A 23,578-nucleotide genomic window follows, 5' to 3' on the forward strand; every position below is an offset into this window, starting at 1 on the left:
AATAAACTTCAATAACACAAAAATTTAAAGCGCTAACAATTGGTGGCCGCAAGGGCGATGAGCTCCTTGCCCTAGACTAAGGAGGCACTGAAGAATTTTTTTTTTTTTTTTTTGACTCTGCTTAGAGGGAAAAAAATTTCCTCTTCCACTGACTTCGACTGAACAAAAAGTAATCCACAAATGAATTTCAGATCCATTTTCTTTCCTAATTCATCTTTCATGTAAACTTTCTAAGTTGCATTGGCCGACTTGCTAAGCACAAGTCTAAACAAACTTCAAATCACAAGAAAGCATCAATTATTTGGCAAAAGGTGTAATCCCGGACGTCTCACATGGCCGGTCTTATAGTAATCTATAAAAAGGTAAATTAAAAAATTGAACAGGTCACCACATAAAAAGGTATTTCTTCTGGTTTCACCTGGAATTGACCTTTGTTTGATTTGATAATTCTAACATGCAAAAGTAAAAGTTTGCAATGAAACTTTTACTTTTGGGTAAAATACACATGTAGATTAAAGGTCTAAAAAACTGGAAATAAACCTTGTAGATGTTTTAAAGAAAGCAGACTTCATCAGGCTAATTGTATTCACTACATGCTAGCTTGACACGGCACACAACTGGACAGCATATCCAACACAGATATTTGAGATATTTAAATAGATGGCGCAGGATGTACATACTGCTCACTACTCGGATAAAAAATATGGTATCATTAGTTGGCAATGACAGATGTGATGGGAAAGGACGCAACCAAAATGGTTTCGTTTTACATTAACATCACATGCTACTGGAGTCTGCCAAGGATCTACTGGCCACAGGTCAGCATCTGCTTAATGCAGACATAGACAGTTTTTAATCCATCTCACGCGAGTAGGTAGCCAGAATGCATTTACCTTTGCTCCTAGTGCAGTGAGTGTGCATAAATTGTTGTCCGGATTTATCCAATAAGTGAACCATGGGTTAAACCGTCTAGCTCTAGAATTAGAGTCGGGCAAAGCCCGGATACCTGAATGATAAAAATAAATAACAGAAAGCATTTACCTTTACCAGGTGAAATCTAACCTCCATCAAACCCAACAGACTCTTCCATGTCTATCTACGATGGCCCTCCCCAAGTTGGCGGGATGATCAGGTGGAGTAGGCAAAAATCTATCAACAAAAGAAAGAAGGATCAGAAAAAAAATATATTTCTCTTGAAGCACAGTTGAACAAGATTTTCCTTCTACATTTTTTCAGGAAATTTTTTCTCAGTAATGCTATTTTAAATGAAATAATCAGACATTAAGTATCAAAGAAAGAGACTGACAACTAAAAGCCCACTGTCAATGATATGTCCAAGTATGGGCCTTATTATTATTTCCTGAAAGTCTAGTATGTTGCAATAATTGAGGGTTTATATATTTTTTTTAAGGAAACAGCAGATTTATCTCTTTCTCATGGTATATAAGACAAGTACTGGCTCAATATATATTTCTGAACTCTGTTTTTACAATGCATGCCACAAATTTAAAAATATACTGATATTATTTCCTCAAAGTATAGAAAGTTCGAATAGTTGAAGATTTATCATTTCTTTTTAGGAATGATGTACATTTATCTCTAATGCCATTGATAAAAAAATCGAAGTCTTTATGCAAGCTAAATTTATATTGCTGATCTATGTTTCTTTCTTCTAAATTGATATGATGACATTGAGGTTCTGACGTTGTATGCCACTAATTCAGAAAGGTTTCTTTTTTAAGCATAAGTTTTGTTTCTTCACTCAAACAGCATACTTGTCATCTCTAACTTATCAATTTCTTCCTTATACCGCCCCCTAAAAGAAGAATGAAAAGGACATAAAACTGCACAACTTTGCCAAAAAAAATTTCTATGAGCCTAAATGTGGATTTGTTGATATTGACATTTCAGTTTTGAGTTGTATTGATTTAACACAGGGACAAAAATTGTTCTGATAATGATTTTCACAATAACAATTTGCTTGATGATGAGGTTCAATTTGTAGATAACATAGAAAAACCTATATTGGATTAATCATTGATTTAACACAGGGATATAATGATGTTCTCAGTAATGATTTCTCAAAAACAATTTGCTGATTGATGAGATTCAATTTGTAGATAACATAGAAAAGCCTATCCATGATCAATCACCTTGCAACAAGACAAATTAACAGAATATTTAAACTGTTAATGATCCAAATTTAGTGACAAAACAGGTTTTTATATTTAAAAAAACAAAAGGTTAGACTGAAGCTATGCCTATTTAAAAGGCCAACAATACAAATAGTAGTACTTCAAAGCATCTTGATTTTGTTAATGTCTTGTTAAATAATGTATCATAAATTGCAGCCTCTAAGGCAATGGTGCAGCGGAAAGACGTCAAGTCATCCAGGTAATCCCTAGAAATTTTCCTCTGACCCTCTGTTTAGATGGGGTGAGCGAAGGTTGATTAAAGGAAGGGGGAAGGGAGGGGAAGTAAAGTATTTATATTATTCTTGTTTAAGAGGGAGGGAAGGTTCATTAACATAACATGTATTACCGTATTTGGGAGGAAAGTGAGGATAACGAAGGTTAAATATATAAAGTTACAAAATTATCCTCACTTTTGTTAAAGACTTACACGTTCAAGAACCTAGTGCATCTTAAATATATTTATTGGTTTAGACTTACACGTTCAAGCAATTGTAGCTCATTTGTTAAAGTCGGCGTCGACGTTGACGTCAAAACAACGTCGGTGTTGGCGTCGTAGTCAGCGTCAAAATCGGCGTTTGCATTGAAGTTGGCGTTGAAGTCGATGTCAGCGTTGGCGTCGAAGTCGGCAAAGTGCGACCGTCGGGCGGTGCGAGTGTTTTTCTTCGCCATGCAAAGAATACCTAAAACAATGATTTTTGAAATTGATATAATAAAACAGGGATAAAATTAGAACATAATTTTTTTTAGTTCCCCTTACCTTCCCTTTGGGGTGTAAGGAAGGGTAAGGGGGTTTAAAACTGACCCTTCCTTACTTTCCTTTTTCGTAGCTCACTTCCTTCCAAGCAAGGTTTCAAGTTTCTCATCTCCTTCGCTACCCTTCCCTCCCCTTACCTCATCTCCTCCCAAATAGTGTGGAAATGGGGCGTGCAATCATGAGATGGGTCACTCATCGCGAGCACTTCCTAATTTACCTGACGACCGGTGGGAAACTTCTGTGGGACCGGACCGGTCACCCCAGGTTCGATATTATAAGGTTCATCATTTTATGCATCATAAATTGAAGTTGAAGGAGAATTTATCGGTCCAAGATCTTAAGAAAGAATTAGATACAACAATATGCTCTGCAGCATGTTCCTCAGATACAACAATATGCTCTGCAGAATTATATAACAGACTAAACTTTTTGAACCACTAGCAGATGCAAAGACATAAAACAAACTGAATTTTGCACAGTGAAATGTGATGATATCTCAACTAATTACTTCGGAGGTAATCTTAGCTCTAGAAGACATTCTTTTTGAGTTCAACAAGAGACCTGACCTGGACCAGAGTGGGTTCATACAAAAGCTTTACATGATCAATGCCCAACCAGTCCTGAAAATTAACATATGAAAAAGCTTAGTAAGGTCACATAGATAGTACTTAAAAGTGTTCATTCACAATGATATTCCATAAAGCTAAAGTAATTCAACTCTTCATGGGAACACAAATGTTTAGTTTAAGCAGGGCCTAAGTAAATTGCATTTTTACAAACCATATCAAAGACAAATGTCAATCTCAGACTTGGATGAAATGACTGAGAGCTACATTGGACCTTAGCGGTCAGCATAAAATAATACCAAAAATCTTGACCATCGATCTTAATCAATTGTTATGACGATGCAAAATGTCTAAATAGCCAATTCAAAATGGTTAAAACTCATGCTCCTTGTTATAATTTATTAGACACATGATTAAGTTAATTTAAGTTACCCAGGGAAATGCCACTCGTGGCCAATTGTTGTAGTATATTAGAACATCATTATAGTAATTAAGCTACATGGGAAATGCCTATTCATTATCAAGATACTAAAAAGCCAATGAAGGAAACTCTGGTAAACAAGATCATCACTCAGTCACATACACATCTAAGGGTGGATTATATAGGAATAATAATGCACAGATGCATCAAAATCCAGGCTAAAAAATGACACAAAGCTAAAAACTGCAATTAGATTCTACATCAAACTGTACCAAGAGCACCATTTATTAACAAAAAAATAACAGCAAAGCCTTTTGACTACAGTTTCATGAAGGCTTCACATGGTCCATGGTGTTTTTCACCAAAAACACTACAATGTTCAACACAGTAACATCATTGCAGTGAATAAGGAACTGCTGCTGATCTAACATATAAATAGTCTATTTTACAGAAATGTTTGTCAAATTTTACATGGAAAAAAAAAGATAGCAAAGACTATTGGCTTGATCAAATACTTGGTTCCCAAATATCAGTACATCAAAAAACATTCCTTAATAAGCTGAGATTAAGACAATGAAAGCATTTAGTTTCCTTTCTTCCCTCTCAAAGCTTTTGGGTAAAGTGAACCAGAAATTAAACAAAAAATATCGCTCCTTAGTATTGCACAATGATGCAGAGTCACGAAGGCTGGTGATGTAAGATAGAACAATTTATGTGCCTAAATGACCTCTAAGTTCCACAGTGCTTCTCGTTTGGGTGTTCAGAGAGGTCAACAATCTTGTGAACCTGGAATAATATGGATTTACGGAGCTATGGTTTCTAGTATCAAATTTCGCAATTCTTTTCATGATTATATTGTTCCTTTTTTCATGAAGCGAAAAGAGGATTCTCAAGAATGCTCCTAGTCATTAAAGTAAACAAATAATGGCAGCAGCAAAAGAGTATGAAAGAACAAACAATCTAACTTAAAACAACAAGAGAAACATCATCTTGAAGCTCAAAAGATTTGTCTTTCACCTACCAGATCCTTTGCTACACACTTGTGATGAAGCAAGACATGACACAGAAGAAATTCAAGATACATTTGTCTGAACATTGATCTTTGATAAATCTAGAGACATCTTCACAGAGCTTTTACTTAATAACAAACCCATGTTGGATTTGACAATTCAACAATTTCACCACTAACAGATCAAAAGAAAGGTCAATTTAGATTGCTTTTTTTTTAAACAGGGCAAGTAAACATACGCAACAGAAAAAAAATGTACATCAACTTTCAAACACAAAATTCCTACAATTTCCTCAAAAACAAAAATAAAAAACTCTGACCCTCTCCTATCTACCTCCATTGTAACAAAATTTATTTCAATTAATACTATCTATTTGCATGTATAACCTGAAAAGAAAACAAGCAAAAGTGTATTCTTTCACTCAACTTTAAGCTTCTAAACCAGCATAAAAAAAAGGATTCGCAAGGTTAAGATCTTGAACAAAGAATCTGGGAAAGAAATTTCAATTTCAGCACACAACATCAATCAACAACTACCACTTTCAGTATCCTCTAAGTTATAGTAACAGCATTATTACAACTGCAATTTACAAGTATCAGCTTCAACCTGACTTCGACATCATAAACCAGCACAACTGGACATTTCAGCAACTGGGAACCTCTCATCACCCTACAGTATTCCAAGATGAACTGGAATGAAACTTCAGCAAAATTCCAAAACTAAAAATCAGAACGGATATATGGAAACGAAAATTCAGCACTATTCCACAACTAGAAATCCGGACAAGTATATCCCAGGAACTAAGAAATGATTCATAATATGGTAAAGTGCTGAGGCTCGACCAATGTTAAAAGGGGAGTGTCTACTCCTATCCCTGCAACCGCAGATGGAGAAGAGATCAAAGATTAAAAGGGGAGTTTCTTTCTACCAATGTTCCACCGCTGAGGATGGGATTCGGCTGATAGGAGGAACCCGACGACGCCGGAACCGTCGTCGATGAGGAAGCACCCTCATCGGATCGCGACACCAAAACCCCAGCCTGTGTTCGCCGCGCCATCAATCCCAAAGAACGGGAGACGAGGAAAACAAGCAAGATAGATGCATGTATGTGAGGACCTGCATCCAGGCTCGCTGGTTGAGGACGGGGAGGTAGAGGGCCGAGCATCTTTCAGTTCGCCGATGAAGAGCTTCAACACTGCGAGGTTGTAGTCCATGGCAAGAAACCTAGATAGTCACATGACTTCGACATTAATTAGTGTAAACACGTTGTTTTTTTAAACTTTTTTAATTCTACTGTCACAACACTCCTATCTATTAATAATAAGTTCAGAAAAGAAAATCCCTTCCTGGATTATTTGACGGTCTGCCATCAATTAATTAATCCTTTACTCCACATAGTCAAACAGAATATAAGAAATATCTAAAATGTACATAATTATTTTTTTAATATAATAAATAAGTTATTTATATAATATTTAGAAAATAAATAAATATTTTAATAATATAATAAAAAATTTAAAGGATTTTGAATAAAACGGAAAGGGGTCTCCATTTTTATTTTTTTTAATTAAAAAATGTCCTTCTCCCTGTTCAATCATGCACATTTATCCTCTTATTCTCTCATATTATTATCCCCTTTTAAATTTTCACTTAAATTCTGTATCAGTCAAACGCATTACGGCAGTTACAAAATAGTAATTGTTACACATATAATAACAATTAAGATTTCTTAATTACTATAATCATAATTACTACAGCATGAATAATAAATGAGCTGATTAAATTTGTAATTATAGTAACTATAAATTAGTAATGGTTGTAATTGGGTTGAATGTATAATTGTATCATAGTTATTATAAATGATATGTAGTTGTAGTAATTAAGAAATCATAATTACTACATCTGGGTTGAATATGTAGTTGTAACATCTATAATTTCATTGCTAATACAATATAAATATTTTTCAACAGATTAAGTATGTATTGTAATAGTTACGAAATTATAATTATTACAATATGTATAATAACTATAAAATCGTAACTATTATAACACATCCGACTAATTTAAAATTTAGACAAAAGATTTAGATAGAAGATAATAATAGAAATAATACTAGAAGCCACAAGAATACTAATATACATGATTAAATAATGGAAAGCGGCCTCCTTTTAATAAAGGAAAAAAAATGGAGCATCCTTTTTCATGATTAGTAAAAAATGGAGCATTTTTTTTAACTTTTGCTTAGGATATTTTAATAATAATCAGAGAGTATTTAAATGAATATTAAAGTAAAAAATCCTTTTAAAACTCTATTAGGTCATTTTTCACATTAATAGTGTATTTTCTGGTATCAGACCTCTGAGTTTTATGTATTTATTCCATGATACTATTATTTTTGGATAATAAGGACATTTAATTTCTTCAAATTAATCCAAGAGAATTGGAGGCCAACGTAATTTTAAATCCTGTTTACGCTAAAGTTAAAGGAACTATGAATTTATAAAGGCAAATTTAAAATTTAGGGTGAATTTGATTGATGAAAAATAATGGTGTGAAATGTAAATTTTTAGTTCTTTATGTACTGATTTAACTACTAAAACAATAATATTTTAATGAAATAATATAATCTTATATTTTATACAAAATATTTCACCAATAAATTTTATTATAAATAGTGGATAAAAAATTGAACTGAATCTAAAAAACAAATATCTATATCATGTCTTAGATTTATCTATATAACTCACGTTAATATGTTAAATTTTAAAATATTTATGAATTTATTTTGTCTAACAGGTATAAACATCTTTTTTACTTAAATTGCTGCTTATTAAAAAAATTAAAAGAGTATTTAAAAAATTAAATAGATACTCTATTTTAATTTATTACGGAAAGGCGTCCATCCAATCATAGACTTATTCAATTTATTATTTGACCATTAAAAAACTTTAATTAGCCGATAAATGTTAAAAACTACCAGTATAAATATTTAATAATTTTAGTTAAAATTATTGTGTTATAATTTTTATTAAAATATAAAGTATATTTTTAAAAAATAGATTATATAATTCCTGCCACTCAAAAGCAAATTAATTTTTTCTCAAAAAGATAAAATATAAAAAATGCCTTCAATTATATAATTATTTTTAAGTGGTTTCCCTACTTTAATAATTTCACAGCTATCTATTTTAAATTTTAAAATTGATTTATAGTATTAAGCATAAATAATTTTTAAATTAATTTTTTTTCGGATGTGCAGGACTGCTGTTATTTCTCTATATATATTCAAATTCAAAATTTTTGAGAAAAATTTCATATAATAAAATAACTTATTTTTTATTCTCTCTCCTTCCCTTTTCTATTCTCCCTTTTATCTGCCTTTTCTCTTGACGTGAAAGGGGTGGAATAAAGTATATAAATAAATATGTTAAAATTTCCATCACCAATTAAGAAAGGAATGAGTCAAGTATGATATAGGTCTTGCAAAAACATGAGAAAGCAAGTTCATTATCTTAGAGCTAATTGACGCAAGGCGAAATCTAGTGTGCTTTATTTCCGGTCATGCAAATTAAAGCAAATATCGACCAAAATGGTAGATCCTAGAGAAACTAAAACTAATGTAAAACAAAACTGCAGTTGCATAGTAAGAGACAGAGTTTTTGTTTTTTTTTTGTTTTTGCTTCCCCTATTAATTCACAGCCACGTCACTCGCCAAGTAGTTGGAGTGCATCCTCTCTTGAGGAGCGCCCACTCTGGCTTGGGAGTCCTTGAGAACTTGTACTGCTTCTTCAACCTTGGCAGCCAGTGACTCTGGTGACTCCACCAGCAGCAGTAGTTCGCTGTTGTCCATCTCTAACAGCATTCCAGTAATCTTGGCGGCGAGATCAAACTACAAAGCAAACGCATGACTCCGAGTTAATGAAATGGCTTTGTTTATGGGTTTGAGGTAGCAGCCGTGGAATGAATTATCATCACCTTGAGGTTCTCTACTAAGGGGAAGAGATGCTCGCCAAGAATCTGCTTTTGTTGTTGTGGAGTTGCAGCGGCAAGCATGGTGCTTAGCATTTCGGTTCCATGCGAGCTGGAGGAGCCAGGTGAAGTTAAGGATGCATTGTTAACTGGACGACCATTTGGTAAGTAATTGATTTGTCCAGGTCTCTGCCATTACACACACACATGGGTCAGCAAGAATGTTGGATGATGAGGAAAAAAGAAAAAAGAAATCATAGCAAAACCTGGGTAGAACACCTGGTGGGTTATGAAATCTTTTCCGCCATTCAAAGAATGATTTGCATGATGCCACTGAGGTAGGTATGCATTTGGCTGGCCTGATTGAAGCAGTCTATTCCCGTTCGTCCTGCCTCTATTTTGTCTGTGTTGCCTCGAAGTGTTTGCCATCTGAAATCATAAGTACCAGATGATGAATCTTGCAGCCGGAAGTAAGTATCAAATTTGTAAAAGATTATAATGTAAAATGTGACTCACTGCAGGAAATGGCATTGCCTGGTAAGTCGGTCTTGATGGGGCAACAAATCCATTGGGTCTCCAGCCAGGGCTGAGAGCAAAAGGTTGATGATACATAAGACCATCCCTTGGAGGAACTTGTGCAACGACCGCTGAAGAAGCATAGTAAAGAGGGGTATAAGCAGGAGGCATAACAGCAGCTGGAGACCCAGACAGGCGCTGAGCATATTGAAGCTGCAATTGAGCTCGTCTATCCTCTTTTCTTTGTGCAATTGAGACGTACAATGGCTTCCCGTGGAACATGCATCCTATACATGTATAACAAATGGTTCTATGGTTGGAATCAGATAGAATTATAGAATAAAACACCAGAAAACATAGAGTTACCATGCAAGTTATTCACAGCTTTGTTAGCATCTTCAGGGCAACTGTAGCATACAAATCCAAAACCTTTACTTCTCCCTTTATCATCAAGCATAACTTTTGCAGAAGTTATGTTGCCATACTCACTAAAGCGATCCCGCAATACATGATCATCAACAGCATCATCAAGATTTTTGACATAGATATTTGATGCCTGACAGGAAGGTTAGTTACTTCTAAGCTTATATTTGAGATAAAGGACATGCTACAATTGTAAGTGAAACAGCAGAGCACAAAGTACCATGTATTTCCTCATTTGCTCACTCTTCTTTTCCTCATAAGAACGACGTAATATTTGTAGCCTTTCTGCCTTTTTCTGGGCCCTTGCAACATATAAGGTGTTGGTTCCTACTCATAGAGTTCAGAAAGACAATAGAAGTCAGTGGTCTGATATCCATCAAAAGTTTTACTATTACTCTTTGATGCCCCATAAAGTAAGATTGGTATGGATCATGCATACCAAGTGGGAGACCATTCATCGCTTCCATTGCCCTTTTTGCACTGTCATGGCTTTCAAAGTTAACAAAACCAAACCCCTTTGAATTTCCATCATCATCTTTTGCAATGCTAACACTTGATATTTTGCCAAACTCAGAGAACTTGAGCTTAATAAGTTCTTCTGTTATGTCCTGATCCAGGTTCTTCATGTATAAGTTAGTAAATTGAGCATCAGGGCTGGGCAATCGTTCACTCTTTTTCACAAAGTTAGCAACATAACTACAGGAAGAAAAAGAAGAAATATCAGTGGGAGACTAGTCATTGAATGATTGAGAGTTAAGACCACAAATCTTTTCTTGTCTAATTGTTTCATTGATTCATGCGATGCAAATCTACCACCCAAGTCCCAAGTATTGTTTCATTGATTTGTTCTTACCCCTGTTGAGGAAGGCATCTTACAAACAAAAGCAATTTCGCATCTACTATAAAAAAAAAAGGAAATAATTTCTCACGCTCTGCATATTAGTGTACATGAATTGATGTCTCTTTAAAGCCATAAGAAAAAAGAAACTCAAATAACAGATAAAGCTTCAAAATAGAGAAACTTGAAAAGAATGTGATAATTGGAGGTTTTGGAATCAGTTGAAATGGTGATTCTTACATTGTCTTTCCTTCGCATGAAGAGCCATGAAGGGCTTGAATGGCTGAATTTGCTGATTCTTGAGAATCAAACTGGACAAATCCGAATCCTTTACTCCTTCCATTTTCATCTGTGGCAACTTTACAAGACAAAATTGTTCCAAACTTGGAAAACATATCGTAAAGCATACCATTGTGGATATAACTGCTAAGGTTCTACAGATAATCAGAAAAGAAAAGATCAAATTTCTAAAGTATTTCAGAATGAACGATTTGACGTTAAAGAATAAAATTGCAAACTTTCTACAGTTCTACCTTCACAAAAAGGTTACCAATCCCACTGCTCCTTGCGTTTGGATCTCTACGCGACCACATCAATCTAATTGGTTTGCCATTTAGGGGAGTATGGTTTAACTTCTCCATTGCAGAAATTGCTAAGCCAAGAAAAATAGAACCGCATGCACAGTTAAAACATGTACCACCTAACCAAATCCTGAGTGTACTTATGAACAACGATCAACAAAAATAAAGATGAAAATAATTGGGAAAATGGTATCCAAGAAGGTTTACATGAGAAAATAAATAAATAAATAAATAACGCAACAGGATAAATGACTAGATATATTAACATACGATAAGAATTCCTTTTTCCAGCGAGAAAAGTAGCAGAAGCATTACCCATATCCTTCGACAGTGAGTACAAGATACAGATAAAATTAAACGACAGAAACATAATACATAGAACGGAAAAGGGGTAAATCTGAAGCGACAAGAACAATTTGTTTAATTAAAAAAAAGTAAAAAAGGTATCTGTAACGCAACAGAGAATATAAGACCTCCAAAACAATCCTTTATTATCAACTTATTCAACATCAATAATTCATGCAAACGATTCACATCCCGAAAACACCCAAAAAACGACAGGATCAAAGTTAAAGTTGAATAGGAAAGATGAGATAGGTAAAGCTAATCAAACAGTACCCGGAGCAGCGATGCCGGTCAAGAAAATTCACAAAATAACATACGCTTCCAACAAACAAAAACCGAAATCAACATTAAAAGGCCTTATTTTCTACGATGCAAAACAAAGAGTAATAGAGGGGGAAAAAAAAGGAAAAACTAAATCGCGAGATACCATCTTGGATCGAAATGTAATTGACGTAGCCGTATCCGAGAGAGACGCCGGTGGCGGAATCCTTGCAGACCCTTACGGACGTGAGTTCTCCGATGGCAGAGAACAGCCCGACGAGGTGCTCCTCTCCGATGTCGGGGGAGAGGTCCCCGACGTAGAGCGCAATTGGACTGTGCTCCGCGGCGGCGGCGGCGGTAGACTCATCGACGGCCTCCATCGTGGGAGAGGATCACAGTCGGCAACCAGGCGAGATCGGAAGAAGTAGGGTTAGGGTTAGGAGGAGCGCCGAGGAGGACGAGGAGAAACGATGGTTTGCATGGGGCGGAAAGTGGGACGGGAGTTTTTGAAGCGAGCGGAAAAGTAGGGGGAGAAGGGAAGGAGGCCGAGGGGGCGTGAAACCTCGTCGCGTCGCCTGGTGGGGCCGCTATTTATTCACCCCGGAAGAAAAAAAATTATCAATGTTTTCATTTCCACCCTTCTAGTTTCAAAATATGTTATTTAACCCCTTGTGATTCCCATAACAAGTTTATAATTAGCGGTGAATTTGCTAATTTTATAAATTATGAAAAATTTAGTAAGTCTCCGTGTGGGCCTAAGATGAAAATTTTATTTTTCTAATTTATTAATTAATTCCACTTTTTTTTTAAAAAAATAAATTTTGTGAAAAATAGACCAATCATTTCGCCACGTCGTAGATCTAAATGGGAGCCACCGGTTGAGCGACATCGTCGGAAAGCCATTAATTAAATTAAGTCTTATTATTATAAATTTTACATGAAATTATTTTTTTTTTAAATTTGAAAGGAAATTCTAGCATTTTTATAGTTTTTAAAATGTTTTAATAGGTTTTTAATTATTTTGAAAATTTATTTTAAAAAATATAATATTATTTTTTATCTTTTAAATTCAGAGTAGATAAAGGATATCCTCTGAATCGTAAAAATTGTTCAGAAGATTCGACCTCTTTTAAATTAAGAATAAAGTAAGTATTAAATGGTTAATTTAAATTTTCTTTAGTTAAAAAAATATAAACATGCAATATATACCAAAAGATAATTACTTAGATATTTTTTTTATTAATTATTTTTCATTAAATTATATATGGGATTGCAAGGCAATTACTTAAAAAAAATGTAAATCGGAAAAATAACGTTTAAATGAATATATACGTTAAATGAAAATTAAATTGTTTTATAAATCAGAATAATATTTTTTATAGTTAAAATTAATATTTACCTAAATGTATTGAATAATAATATTCTATATATCAGGAATAAATAATTTCTAAAGAAACTAAAAGTTTAGATGACAGCTTATAAAATAAATTACTCGATGAGTTCTATCGTTTCTTTTTAAACATAGTTTAAATTTATTAACTTAATTTATTAATTGTTTTCATTTAGTGAAATTTTTAGAACTAGTTAACAAGAAAATTAATATTCACTTAAAATATATATACAAAAAATATAAATCATTTAAAGATGTCAGAAAGAAACACTTAAAAGAACAATAATATAATGACTCTATTATTTAACAATCAGATAATGTAATGTGTATTAAAAAAGGTTTGCACACAATAATACAAAAAAATTTACGTATTCTTGTGAAATATCTAATTTTTTTCATATATAATGTAGGTTTCTATTTGATTTGAGTATTTAAGATATGGTAAATAATTTCTACTCTTTTAAATTTAGAAAGTTATTTATCATAATTAAATTATTATTATTATATATTTTCGATTTGTAAATACTCACAGATATATAAATATACTTAAACTTAATTTAATACATATAACATTAGGGATGTTAAGTTTTTAATAAGTAATCATATTTGACATAATAATAAATAATATTTGGAACTCCGTTATTAACCCTACCCAAATTAGCATTATAGAAGAGGGAAACGTATTGTAGATAACATACATAAGACATGGGAATGGTTGAGACAATACTTAGAAAACGCATATCGCCTTAAGAAAAGTATGACTTGATTAGCTACGAGTTCCTACGTATACTTGCAGAGTGTGAGATTGGTTGACAGATCGCGTGATGAAGTGTGTGACTATCATCTCATATTCAATTAAGATCAATGAAAACTTGCATGACCATATTCAGGGGTTAGAAAGGTGTACGATAGAATGACTCTTTAACCCCTATGCTTTTTGTCATCGCCCTGAACTACTTTTCTAGATTGGTGAGAGGGTAGGAAAGGATTCAGAGTTCAATTATCATCCGAAATATAGAAATCTGAGGATTATATACACCTAACTTTTGCAGATTATCTGTTAATCATGACTAGAGGGGACATTATATCAATTGACTACATCTTGCAAAAAAGTCTTGATGATTTTGGGGCTCTTTAAAGCTGACCATAAATATTAAGTCTATACTATATGTTAGGACATTGTGAGTTAGAAGGGATTGAATAACTTCAATCACCTTGTTGAATGAACTTGCACACCCAAAACTTGAAGATGTGACAAACTCAACACACACAATACTAACCGGTTTGTTTTTACTTAATATCCCACCTCTTAAGGTAATTAATCCAAAACCTATTTCTAACAATCTATTAATCACTAATAATTTTCTCATTCTCGGATCAAAATCGAAGATGGAGAAACCTTCTATAGTAGTCTTACAACACAATACATACAGGAGATGAAGTAAGAAATTATAATGATTTTGATGTGCGTAAATTATATACACTTTTATGTATATTTTGATGTTCATTCACGTACTTTACTTACTCTTGATCTATGCATTTTTATATCTCTTATCATATTTTCAGTATAATTGAGTACTCTTATTTGTCGGAGATTTGCTCTTTATGTTTTTCTGTTGACAGGAGCTACTTTTGGGGAGAAAACGATGCTCGTAGACAGTCCGAAAAGTAAACGAAGGCAAAGACCTTGGTCGTGTGATCCCACACGACCGTGCTAAAGAAACAGAGGAGAAGATGGCCACAACCCTACCACATGGCCATGTGGCTTGACCAGAGGAGGAGCAAGACACGATCATGTGATCCCACACAGCCGTACCACCGTCTAGAGAATAAGCAAGACACGACTGTATGATCTCACATGGCCGTGTCACCTGACCCGTAGCTAAGAAGAAGCTGGCTGTGTCGATGCTACACGGTCGTGGCAACAGGTCGTGCTAGGCTCGTACCCCACACTATATACGGGGATCTCTTTCCCTTTTTCAAGGGAGGAAGGTTCTCCCTTTGGGAGATTTATCTTGGTACCGATCAACATCCTTCTCAGGCTCGTTTGTCGATCCAAAACCATTTCTATCACCTCATTGACTTCGGAAGCAAAGGATTGGATCTGAAAATCACTCTACGCGATTGGATAAGCTTCTTTTCCTTTCTTCTTCTAATTGGATTTCGATGCTTGCAATTCTTATGTCTTTGGATCTTTTTCTTCTAGCCATAGAGTAGATTTATTATTCTAGGATTAAACGAGTAATTATGATGTGGATTGATGTAAGAACTCATGGATATGCCAATTTCCTATCTAGATGATATTATCATGCTTTGTATCTATTTGATCTTATGTGTATGCATTGTGTTTGAGCTTAATTCTCATGTTTGATTAAATGGTTGTGTAGAATTATTGATCTCGTAGGGGCGATGTCCTAGATTGTATGATCGAGGGACCCTTGTGATAAGGATAACCCGTTTTCGGATATCTAGGGCATCACCTTGAAAGGTGTATGCATTGTGTTTGAGCTTAATTCTCATGTTTGATTAAATGGTTATGTAGAATTATTGATCCCATAGGGGCGATGTCCTAGATTGTATGATCGAGGGGCCCTTGTGACAAGGGTAACCCGTTTCCGAATGTCTAGGGCATACCTTGAAGGGAGAAGCAATTTCCCACAAGGAAGTAGGGAATTATATGAAATTACTATCTTTATCTCTATGATTATTGAGTATAAGTGCATTCTTGTGATTTATAACCGAGGGGCCCTAGTGACAGGGGTGATCCGTTACCGGACTTCATAGAAATCATTCCTATTCACTAGCAAGAGATATTGATCTAAATATCATGCCGACTTGACCACTACAGGGGAGAGTAGGTAATGAATCTAACTTCCTACGAATGAATGTAAATTAAGGATAGACAATTGGTGAACTATGATATATTGATAAATATCACAATGAAATTGAATCCCTAGAATATTTTCTAAAGCAAGTTTATGTCTCTCTTTCCTCTTCTCAGTCTTCTCATTAGTTAGGCTGTAACTTGTAACCGACAATTGTTTAGCTAATTCTCCGTGAGAGATCTCTAGTGTTTATAATCAGTTCTCGTGGGATTGATATTTTATTATTTGATGATAACCGTACACTTACGGTAGCGTAATAAATTTCTTAAGGGATGTTAGCTTCTTCTTCTTCAAATGCTTGCACTAAAGATGGGGGTTGATCTCAAGAACTTCTTAGCAAGAAGTTGGCATGAAAGACTTGGCTAGAGATGGGAGCTCTGTTGGAGTGTATACTAAAAGCCTAGCTTTTGTATAAACATTTATAAGAATCATATTGGTCAAGTGTCTACATTTATATATACTAAATGTAGATGTTCAATTAATTTATATTGTAGATAACATAGTGTGTGGTGTCACACACAGAAGATCGTGTTATCGGTTCTTTATAAATTATAAATAGTAGCTCACGACCAAGATGGAAAGGAACAAACCATTGGAAGGTCGTAGTGTAATTAGGTATTAGTTTATCTTAACTATATAATTACACTAGTACACTTAGAGTGTATTGAGTAGGACCATTAGAGGTCGTTTCTTTTTATACTGACTTTATAAAGGAACAAAGACCTCAATTATTATGGAAGTGTGTGTGCTCTTAATCCCAATATAATAACAAGCACATATATTTGATATTTATTTCTTTAATTTATCAATGGGTGAGATTTAGTTCGATAAATCAATAAGCCCGATAAGTTAGGAAATGATATCACTTATAGTGTGTGTTGTTGATTATAGAAGGAAACTGTGTCCTAGTGATCTAGGTTGATAATGTCCCCAAGAGGAGCTCATAAGGATTGTCATGTTAAACCCTGCAGGTAGACTTAGTCCGACATGACGATAAGGTTGAGTGGTACTACTCTTGGAACTAGATATTAATTAAGTGAGTTATCAGTAACTCGTTTAATTAATGGATATTTGATATCTTAAACACAGGAAGACTAACACACTCATAATAAGAAGGAGCCCAAAATAGAATTTGGGATTGGTGCGGTAGTTCAATAATAGTTATTTAGTAGAATGAATTATTATTGATGAAATTAAGTTATGTGTTCGGGGCGAACACAGGATGCTTAATTTCATCGGGAGACCAAAACCAATTCCTCCTCTCGGTCCCTATCGTAGCCTCTAGTATATAGAGAATTATACCCACCTATACCCACCTTTCTACCCACCTTAAGGTGGCTGGCCAAGCTAGCTTGGAGCCTAAGCTAGGGCCGGCCAAAGCTAATGGTAAAGCTAAATTTAGGTGGCCGACCAAAGCTTGGGTCCCAAGTTTAGGTGTCCGACCACTAGAAAATAAAAAAATATTTTATTAAAATTATTTCTTATGTGGATATCATGATTTTAAAAGAGAGTTTAAAATTAAATCTTTCCTTTTATAGCTTTCTACAAAAGATTAAGAAAAGATTTGAAATCTTTCCTTATTTGTAGATTGAAAGGTAGATTTTAATTCTGAGAAAACTTTCCTTGTTTTAACTATGTTCATGATTTAAAAGAGAGTTTAAAAATTAAATATTCTCTTTTATAAGTTTCTACAAAAGATTAAGAAAAGATTTGATATCTTTCCTTATTTGTAGATTGAAAGGAGATTTTAATTTTTAGAGATAACTTTCCTTTTTGGAAATCATCCACATGTTTAAAAGAAAGATTTTAATTTATAAAATTTCCTTTTTACAAGCCACCATGAAGGGAAAAATTATTGGAGAAATTTTTTATAAATTTCCGGAGACAAATTAGGAAATTTTAATTAATTAAAACTCTCCTTGTTTATAGCTTTAAAGTGGCCGGCCATGATGTTTAAGAAAAGAAAATTATTTTTTAATTAATTAATTTTTCTTAATCATGGAAAAAGAATTAAGGAAGTTTTTATTTAAATTTCCTTATTTGCCAAGACCAAGGATTATAAAAGAGGGGGTAGATGTGCCTTCATGACTAACGACTCTATTTTATTCTTCCTCTCTTTTCCTCCTTGGTGGCCGACCCTAGCTTCTCCCTCTTCTCTTCTTCTTGTGGCAGGCGACAATTTCTCTAGGAGCTTGGTTGGTGGCCGGATTTTACTTGAGGAAGAAGAAGAAGAAGGAGGTTTTGTTTCCTAGGATCCCTTGGAGATTGGTTGGAGGTCTAAGTTCTTCATCTCTTGAAGAAAAGAAGGTGGCCGAAACTTGGAAGAAAGGAGAAGGGCTTGGGTGGTTCTCATCTCGGTAGATCGTTGCCCACACAACGTCCGGGATAAGAAGAGGAATACGGTATAAGATCAAGAAGTTATTTGCTTACAAAGAAAGGTATATCTAGTATTTGTTTTCCGCATCATACTAGTTTTCTTTGTATAGTTATTTTTGGAAATACCAAACACAAGAGGCATAGAGTTTTTGGATTTATTTCGAATTTGTGTTTCTTTTGTTTTATTTTTCAAATTTATGATTCGATTATTCTTTTTGGTTAACCTAGAGTTATTTAAGGAAATTAAATATTAGCTTTCCTTAAAAGACTTTGTCTAGGTGGTGGTAGTTGCTCCCATATCCAAGAAGGCCATGTGCCTCGCCATGCAGTCCTGAAAGCCAATTTTGGAAATTAATATTTAATGAAATTAATAACATAGGTGGATTTGAATCAATAGTGTTAAATTCTGCTTGCGATTCAAATCTAAACCATTAAGAACAGATAAGTTAAATTTAGAATCAATGATGTTAAGTTCCGTCTGCGATTCCTAATTTAACTTCTAAAGAACACAATAGGTTATTTAAGGAAAGGTTCGACACTTGTACAAAAAATTTTTGTACAGTGGAACCGGTACGTTTTCTTAGGACTAACCAACAAGCTCTACCCTTCAAATGCTCCCTTTTACTTTTATATGAATCCTTGACACAATGCCGTTATTTCAAACATCAATCGAATGTTGCACACTATCAGTCGATTAATATGGTGTTCGACAACTATTCATGACATTGAACGACTTTTAACCCTTCTAAAATCTATCTAATTTTATCGATAATTTAAATATAAGTTGACTGATGTAAACCATCATTCAACTGATTTAATTAGTCAAATTGAATAGGTGAGTTTGACTCACTTTTGTTCAATTCCGATCAGCATCAGTGGACTGATGTTAACCATTATTCGATTGATATAATCAGTTAAACTAAACATGCACGTCTGAATTGCTTCTGTTCAATTCTGATTGACATCAGTCGACTAATGTAAACCATCATTCGACTGATGCAATCAATAGAATTAGACAGGCCCAATCTGACTCACTTCTGATCAATTTCAAAACCATCATTCGGTTGATGCAATCAGTCAAATTGAACAGGTAAGTCTGACTCACTTCTGTTCATATCCAAATTGACATCAATTGATTAATGTAACAATCAATTAAATAATAGTCTGACTGAACTCTTCCTTCTATTTTTCCACAGTATTAGTTGAATGATACTTGTATCAATTGACTTATGCTCTTTTGTCAGCCATTCTAAAGGTTGGATTCGCCTACACTTTTTTACCTCATTCCCAATTACCTGATGCCAGATGAACCTCTTATTCGTTGGACTTTCATGCCTAAAGCTTCATCATCTCTGAATCTTCATCCACCTTTGTATTCGATTTGCGATATGCTGAGGTTTCATCCTTTTGCCAAGAATCTAGTCCTTGACTTTTTTGGGCTTTCCATTATCTTGCATCCAGTCTTCTGATCTGCATGAACTTCCTTTTTCCAAGAATCTATCATTAACTTTCTTGGACTTTCCTTACCTTATTTCTGGTCTTCAACCTACAAGGACTTTTCCTTGCACACTTAGCTTATTGCACAAGTGAGATCTCATTTCATTAGCCTTTACTTAAATGTTATCAAACATAAAAATTATATTCCTTGGTCATGATTGTATCAACCATCTCCTTTTATATATATATATATATATATATATATATATATATATATATTTGACAATTCATTTAAGTTTAGGCTATCTTTTGACAATATGGTAATAAATCATTCATGTAGTGTTAAGAGAATTTAACAGTTTATTCCTACCATATGAATGTCATATGCAATATAAGTGTCATAAGATGCATGATTTCTCCCCCTTTTAAAATATAAAAAAGATAGAAAGGGGTGGGGGGGGGGGGGGGGGGGGGGATAAGTAATCCCAAATATAAGCAACATGACAAATAAATTTTGCAAAACTAGTTTGGAAGACAATCTCCCTCTGAACTCATTCAACCATATAATATAGGGCACATTCGTATAAGTTATAAACACCAAAAAGTAATCAAAGATAGGGCACTCCCCCGCTAGCACATCAACTCACAAAAATAATCAAAACACGGGGTACATCCCCTGAAACAAATATAACTAGACAATCAAGATTTAAAGACAAAGTCACATGTATTCAACACATACCAAGAATGCTACACAAATAGACAATCAATCACTACAAGAAAAAAACTGAAAAACAACGTTTTTTATGCATTGTCTATGTAGTTAAAAAAATATTGTTAAAAGTACTGTTATAAAAAATCCGCTCAAAGACAATGCTTAAAAAGCATTGTCATTTTTTTTTTAAAGACAACGCTTTTGCAATGCTTCAAAAGTGTTATTTTTTTACTAAAGACAACATTTTTTACATGATAAAAAAGTATTTTCTTTTTTAAAATATAACATTTTAGCAAAAGATAAATCTATTTACAAAACTAAAATCTTAGGGTTGCCAATAAACAATGGCTATTTGAAAAAACTGTTGGAGGATCGGTGGCCGGCTTGAAGGGGGGTTGGATAGACGGCACCCCCAAAACGTTCGCTTCCTACGTATTCGTTAGTGCGCAAGCGGAAATACAAATACTAAAACAATGAATACGAAAGCTAAAGACAAAGAAAAGAACTAGCAAACCAATACACGTCAATGTAACGTGGTTCGGAGATGATGCTCCTACTCCACGGCTATCCGTAAGGTGGACGATCTCGATCCTTCGGTGGATTAGCCCCCGGAAACTCCGGCTATCTCAAGTCGCTCCTTGTGGGTGGAGAAACCTCACCACAACACACCAAGACCTCTTGGATTCCACAAACATTTGAGAACTCTTGTGACTACTAATTAGGCTTTAACTAAGTCTAATTTCGTCGCCTTGGCCGGCCATACCAAACTCCTTCTTATAGAGCTTGGGGAAATCAGCCTTGCTGATTTGCCCGTTACCAGTCGACTGGTCCTTGCACCAGTCGACTGGTGCCAGCCCAACGACACTCCAACGGCTATCTACCAGTCGACTGGTCCCAGGACCAGTCGACTGATCCCAGCCATTTCGGGCACAGAACCTCTCTATGCTCACCCCCAGTTGACTGGTTCCAGTACCAGTCGACTGGTACAACCCTAAACTTAGGGGTTCCCATCCCGAGTATATTTCTCTTGCACTCGGACCCTCACGACTCACTTGACTCTTCTTTGCAGCCTTGACCTCTTGCCTTCAAGCCTACTTCCTTTGGCTCTCGTCCCTTGGATGCATCCAAGCCCGCGGCTCGTCCCAATGCCATCCTTCGCGTATGCCTCGAAGTCGCTTCCCTCGGCCCTTGTCCTTGCTGCCTTGTCCACGGTCCCTCGGATGCACCATCCTTCACCGGACCCGAAGCCATCAACCTGAGTCACATGTGTCACCTGCAGTCCTGCACAACTCAAGTACACATATCAAATAACAAGGGTAAACCTAACTTAAACCCTTTGCCCAAACACCAAAACACATGGTCCCGCAGACCATTGGGATTGCTCCAACAATCTCCCCCTTTTTGGTGTTTGGAAATACGTTTAAGTTAGGGAAAACATATAGCAAATAAACATGCTAAAAACACTGGACTTACGATGCCAAGGCTACACACTTGGACTTACTCCGCCGAATGGACTTACGTTGCCAAGGCTACACACTTGGCAACCGCCGAATGGACTTACATTGCCAAGGCTACACACTTGGCAACCGCCGAATGAAAATGCACCAAGCATTGAAACCTATCACAAGGCTCCCCCTACACCTACGCTTCCCATTGAGCTAGGATTTTATCACAGGGCTTTTTAAGAACCTATCCCAAGGCTCCCCCTACGCAAAGGCATTAAAGGTTTTCCCAACTAAACCTTAATTCTCCCCCTTTGCCTAACATCCAAAAAGTTCTCCAACAATATCCCAATTGTTGAAAACTTATCATCCAAACTGACCCTAAACTCATGTATTAATCCTCCTTGGATCCCATACATCTAAACGAGTTGACATGGTCAAGAACAGCGTTGAAAAACACTTTCAGGCTGGTATTAGTCGACTGCCCCAAGTGCCAGTCGACTGCCCTCGTCAAAATGAGCTTAAAGAACCATTCTGTGCTCAAAAACATTGTTACCAGTCGACTGGTACCCTATTTCTGAAAAAATCAGCCTTTTCAGGCCAACTTCAGAAATGCACCAGAAATTCCCTAGACCTCCAAAAATTCTAAAATTTTGTGGAGAGGTCTATTGTACCCTTGTATACTTGGGAAAAATACATTACAAAATGTATCTATCACCAATCCCAAGATTGACACAAAATCCAAAATTAGCTAAATGGTTCAATTGAACCTTGACCTAAAGTCCTAGTTTTGGCTTCCTTTTGATGTATTTGCCCATACCAATCCACAATGCATCCCTAGCATTGGTTTATATGACATCTATACATCCAAACCAATTATCATGCTATATGACCCCAAATGTCATATTTCTTGCATGAAACACAATCCATGTGTGCCAAATCCCTAGGTTTGGGACTCAAATCCGTCTCTAAACCATTTGGCACACTCCATGGCTCCTCTAGACCCCCAAGTAGAACCCACCTGAGATACATTGGCCATGGGTCCCAATTTGACTCTGTGAACTCCCCCTAGATCTCTTAACCTTAGCCACCTCCCTAGGTGACTCATCTATTGTGGCTATACCACAATGATGTCCCTTAGAAGATCTCCTTATCTTCTTGACCTTGGATACATCATCCTTGCCATAATCTTATGCAACCCTAGCATATTTCTTTTTATTGGCCTTGGATGACTCTCCCTTGCCCTTATCATGTGCCACCTTAGCACATGGTCTCCTTTTGACCTTGGAGGGACTAGATTGGTATCCCAAGCCCAATCTATCATTGTTGGGTTTTTGACTACCCAACACCATACTTAATCCCTTAGATCAAACATTGAATCTCTTAAGGAATTGTTCTAACTTATCAAGCTTTCCCCTTAAAGCTTGATTCTCCTTCTCTAGGTTCCTAAACCTAGA

The 23,578-nt window shown here is 35.3% G+C and overlaps 2 protein-coding genes across 12 annotated transcripts; both read right to left on the minus strand.

Moving 5' to 3' along the window:
* Window positions 1–673: 673 nt before the first annotated feature.
* On the minus strand, window positions 674–6,213 carry LOC121969227. 11 transcript variants are annotated; one of them, XR_006108535.1, is made up of 5 exons: window positions 6,063–6,213; window positions 5,553–5,615; window positions 2,953–3,569; window positions 2,673–2,875; window positions 674–1,149 (listed from the first exon to the last, which is right to left on the minus strand). XR_006108535.1 is itself a non-coding variant. In XM_042519204.1 (5 exons), the coding sequence occupies exons 1-4, from the start codon at window positions 6,158–6,160 to the stop codon at window positions 3,545–3,547; spliced, it is 297 nt and encodes a 98-aa protein (XP_042375138.1). In that variant the 5' UTR covers window positions 6,161–6,213; the 3' UTR covers window positions 674–1,149; window positions 3,516–3,544. The 11 variants fall into 11 exon arrangements, 3 of the variants coding, with proteins under 3 accessions (XP_042375138.1, XP_042375148.1, XP_042375129.1); XR_006108533.1 differs by having other exon boundaries at window positions 3,516–3,569; window positions 5,875–6,213; XR_006108528.1 differs by having other exon boundaries at window positions 5,875–6,213.
* Window positions 6,214–8,503: 2,290 nt separating this feature from the next.
* On the minus strand, window positions 8,504–12,434 carry LOC121976297 (polyadenylate-binding protein 4-like). Its single transcript, XM_042528446.1, has 10 exons — window positions 12,046–12,434; window positions 11,226–11,344; window positions 10,933–11,126; window positions 10,294–10,550; window positions 10,075–10,181; window positions 9,798–9,987; window positions 9,432–9,718; window positions 9,195–9,344; window positions 8,922–9,104; window positions 8,504–8,835 (listed from the first exon to the last, which is right to left on the minus strand). Exons 1-10 carry the CDS (start codon window positions 12,257–12,259, stop codon window positions 8,635–8,637), a joined length of 1,902 nt encoding a protein of 633 aa, XP_042384380.1. The 5' UTR covers window positions 12,260–12,434; the 3' UTR covers window positions 8,504–8,634.
* Window positions 12,435–23,578: the final 11,144 nt, after the last annotated feature.

Source organism: Zingiber officinale, chromosome 1B (genome assembly GCF_018446385.1).
Source record: "Zingiber officinale cultivar Zhangliang chromosome 1B, Zo_v1.1, whole genome shotgun sequence".
NCBI lineage: Eukaryota > Viridiplantae > Streptophyta > Magnoliopsida > Zingiberales > Zingiberaceae > Zingiber > Zingiber officinale.

Coding starts and splice junctions, on each gene's coding strand:
- LOC121969227 (XM_042519195.1), bottom strand. CDS start 6,160: ATGGACTACAACCTCGCAGTGTTGAAGCTCTTCATCGGCGAACTGAAA. Junction 5,986..6,062: donor ACCAGCGAGCCTGGATGCAG/GTCCTCACATAC, acceptor CGGCGAACACAG/GCTGGGGTTTTGGTGTCGCG. Junction 5,616..5,874: donor TCCTCAGCGGTGGAACATTG/GTAGAAAGAAAC, acceptor GGAATACTGTAG/GGTGATGAGAGGTTCCCAGT.
- LOC121976297 (XM_042528446.1), bottom strand. CDS start 12,259: ATGGAGGCCGTCGATGAGTCTACCGCCGCCGCCGCCGCGGAGCACAGT. Junction 10,551..10,932: donor TCATGCGAAGGAAAGACAAT/GTAAGAATCACC, acceptor TTCTTCCTGTAG/TTATGTTGCTAACTTTGTGA. Junction 9,988..10,074: donor AGCAAATGAGGAAATACATG/GTACTTTGTGCT, acceptor CCTTCCTGTCAG/GCATCAAATATCTATGTCAA.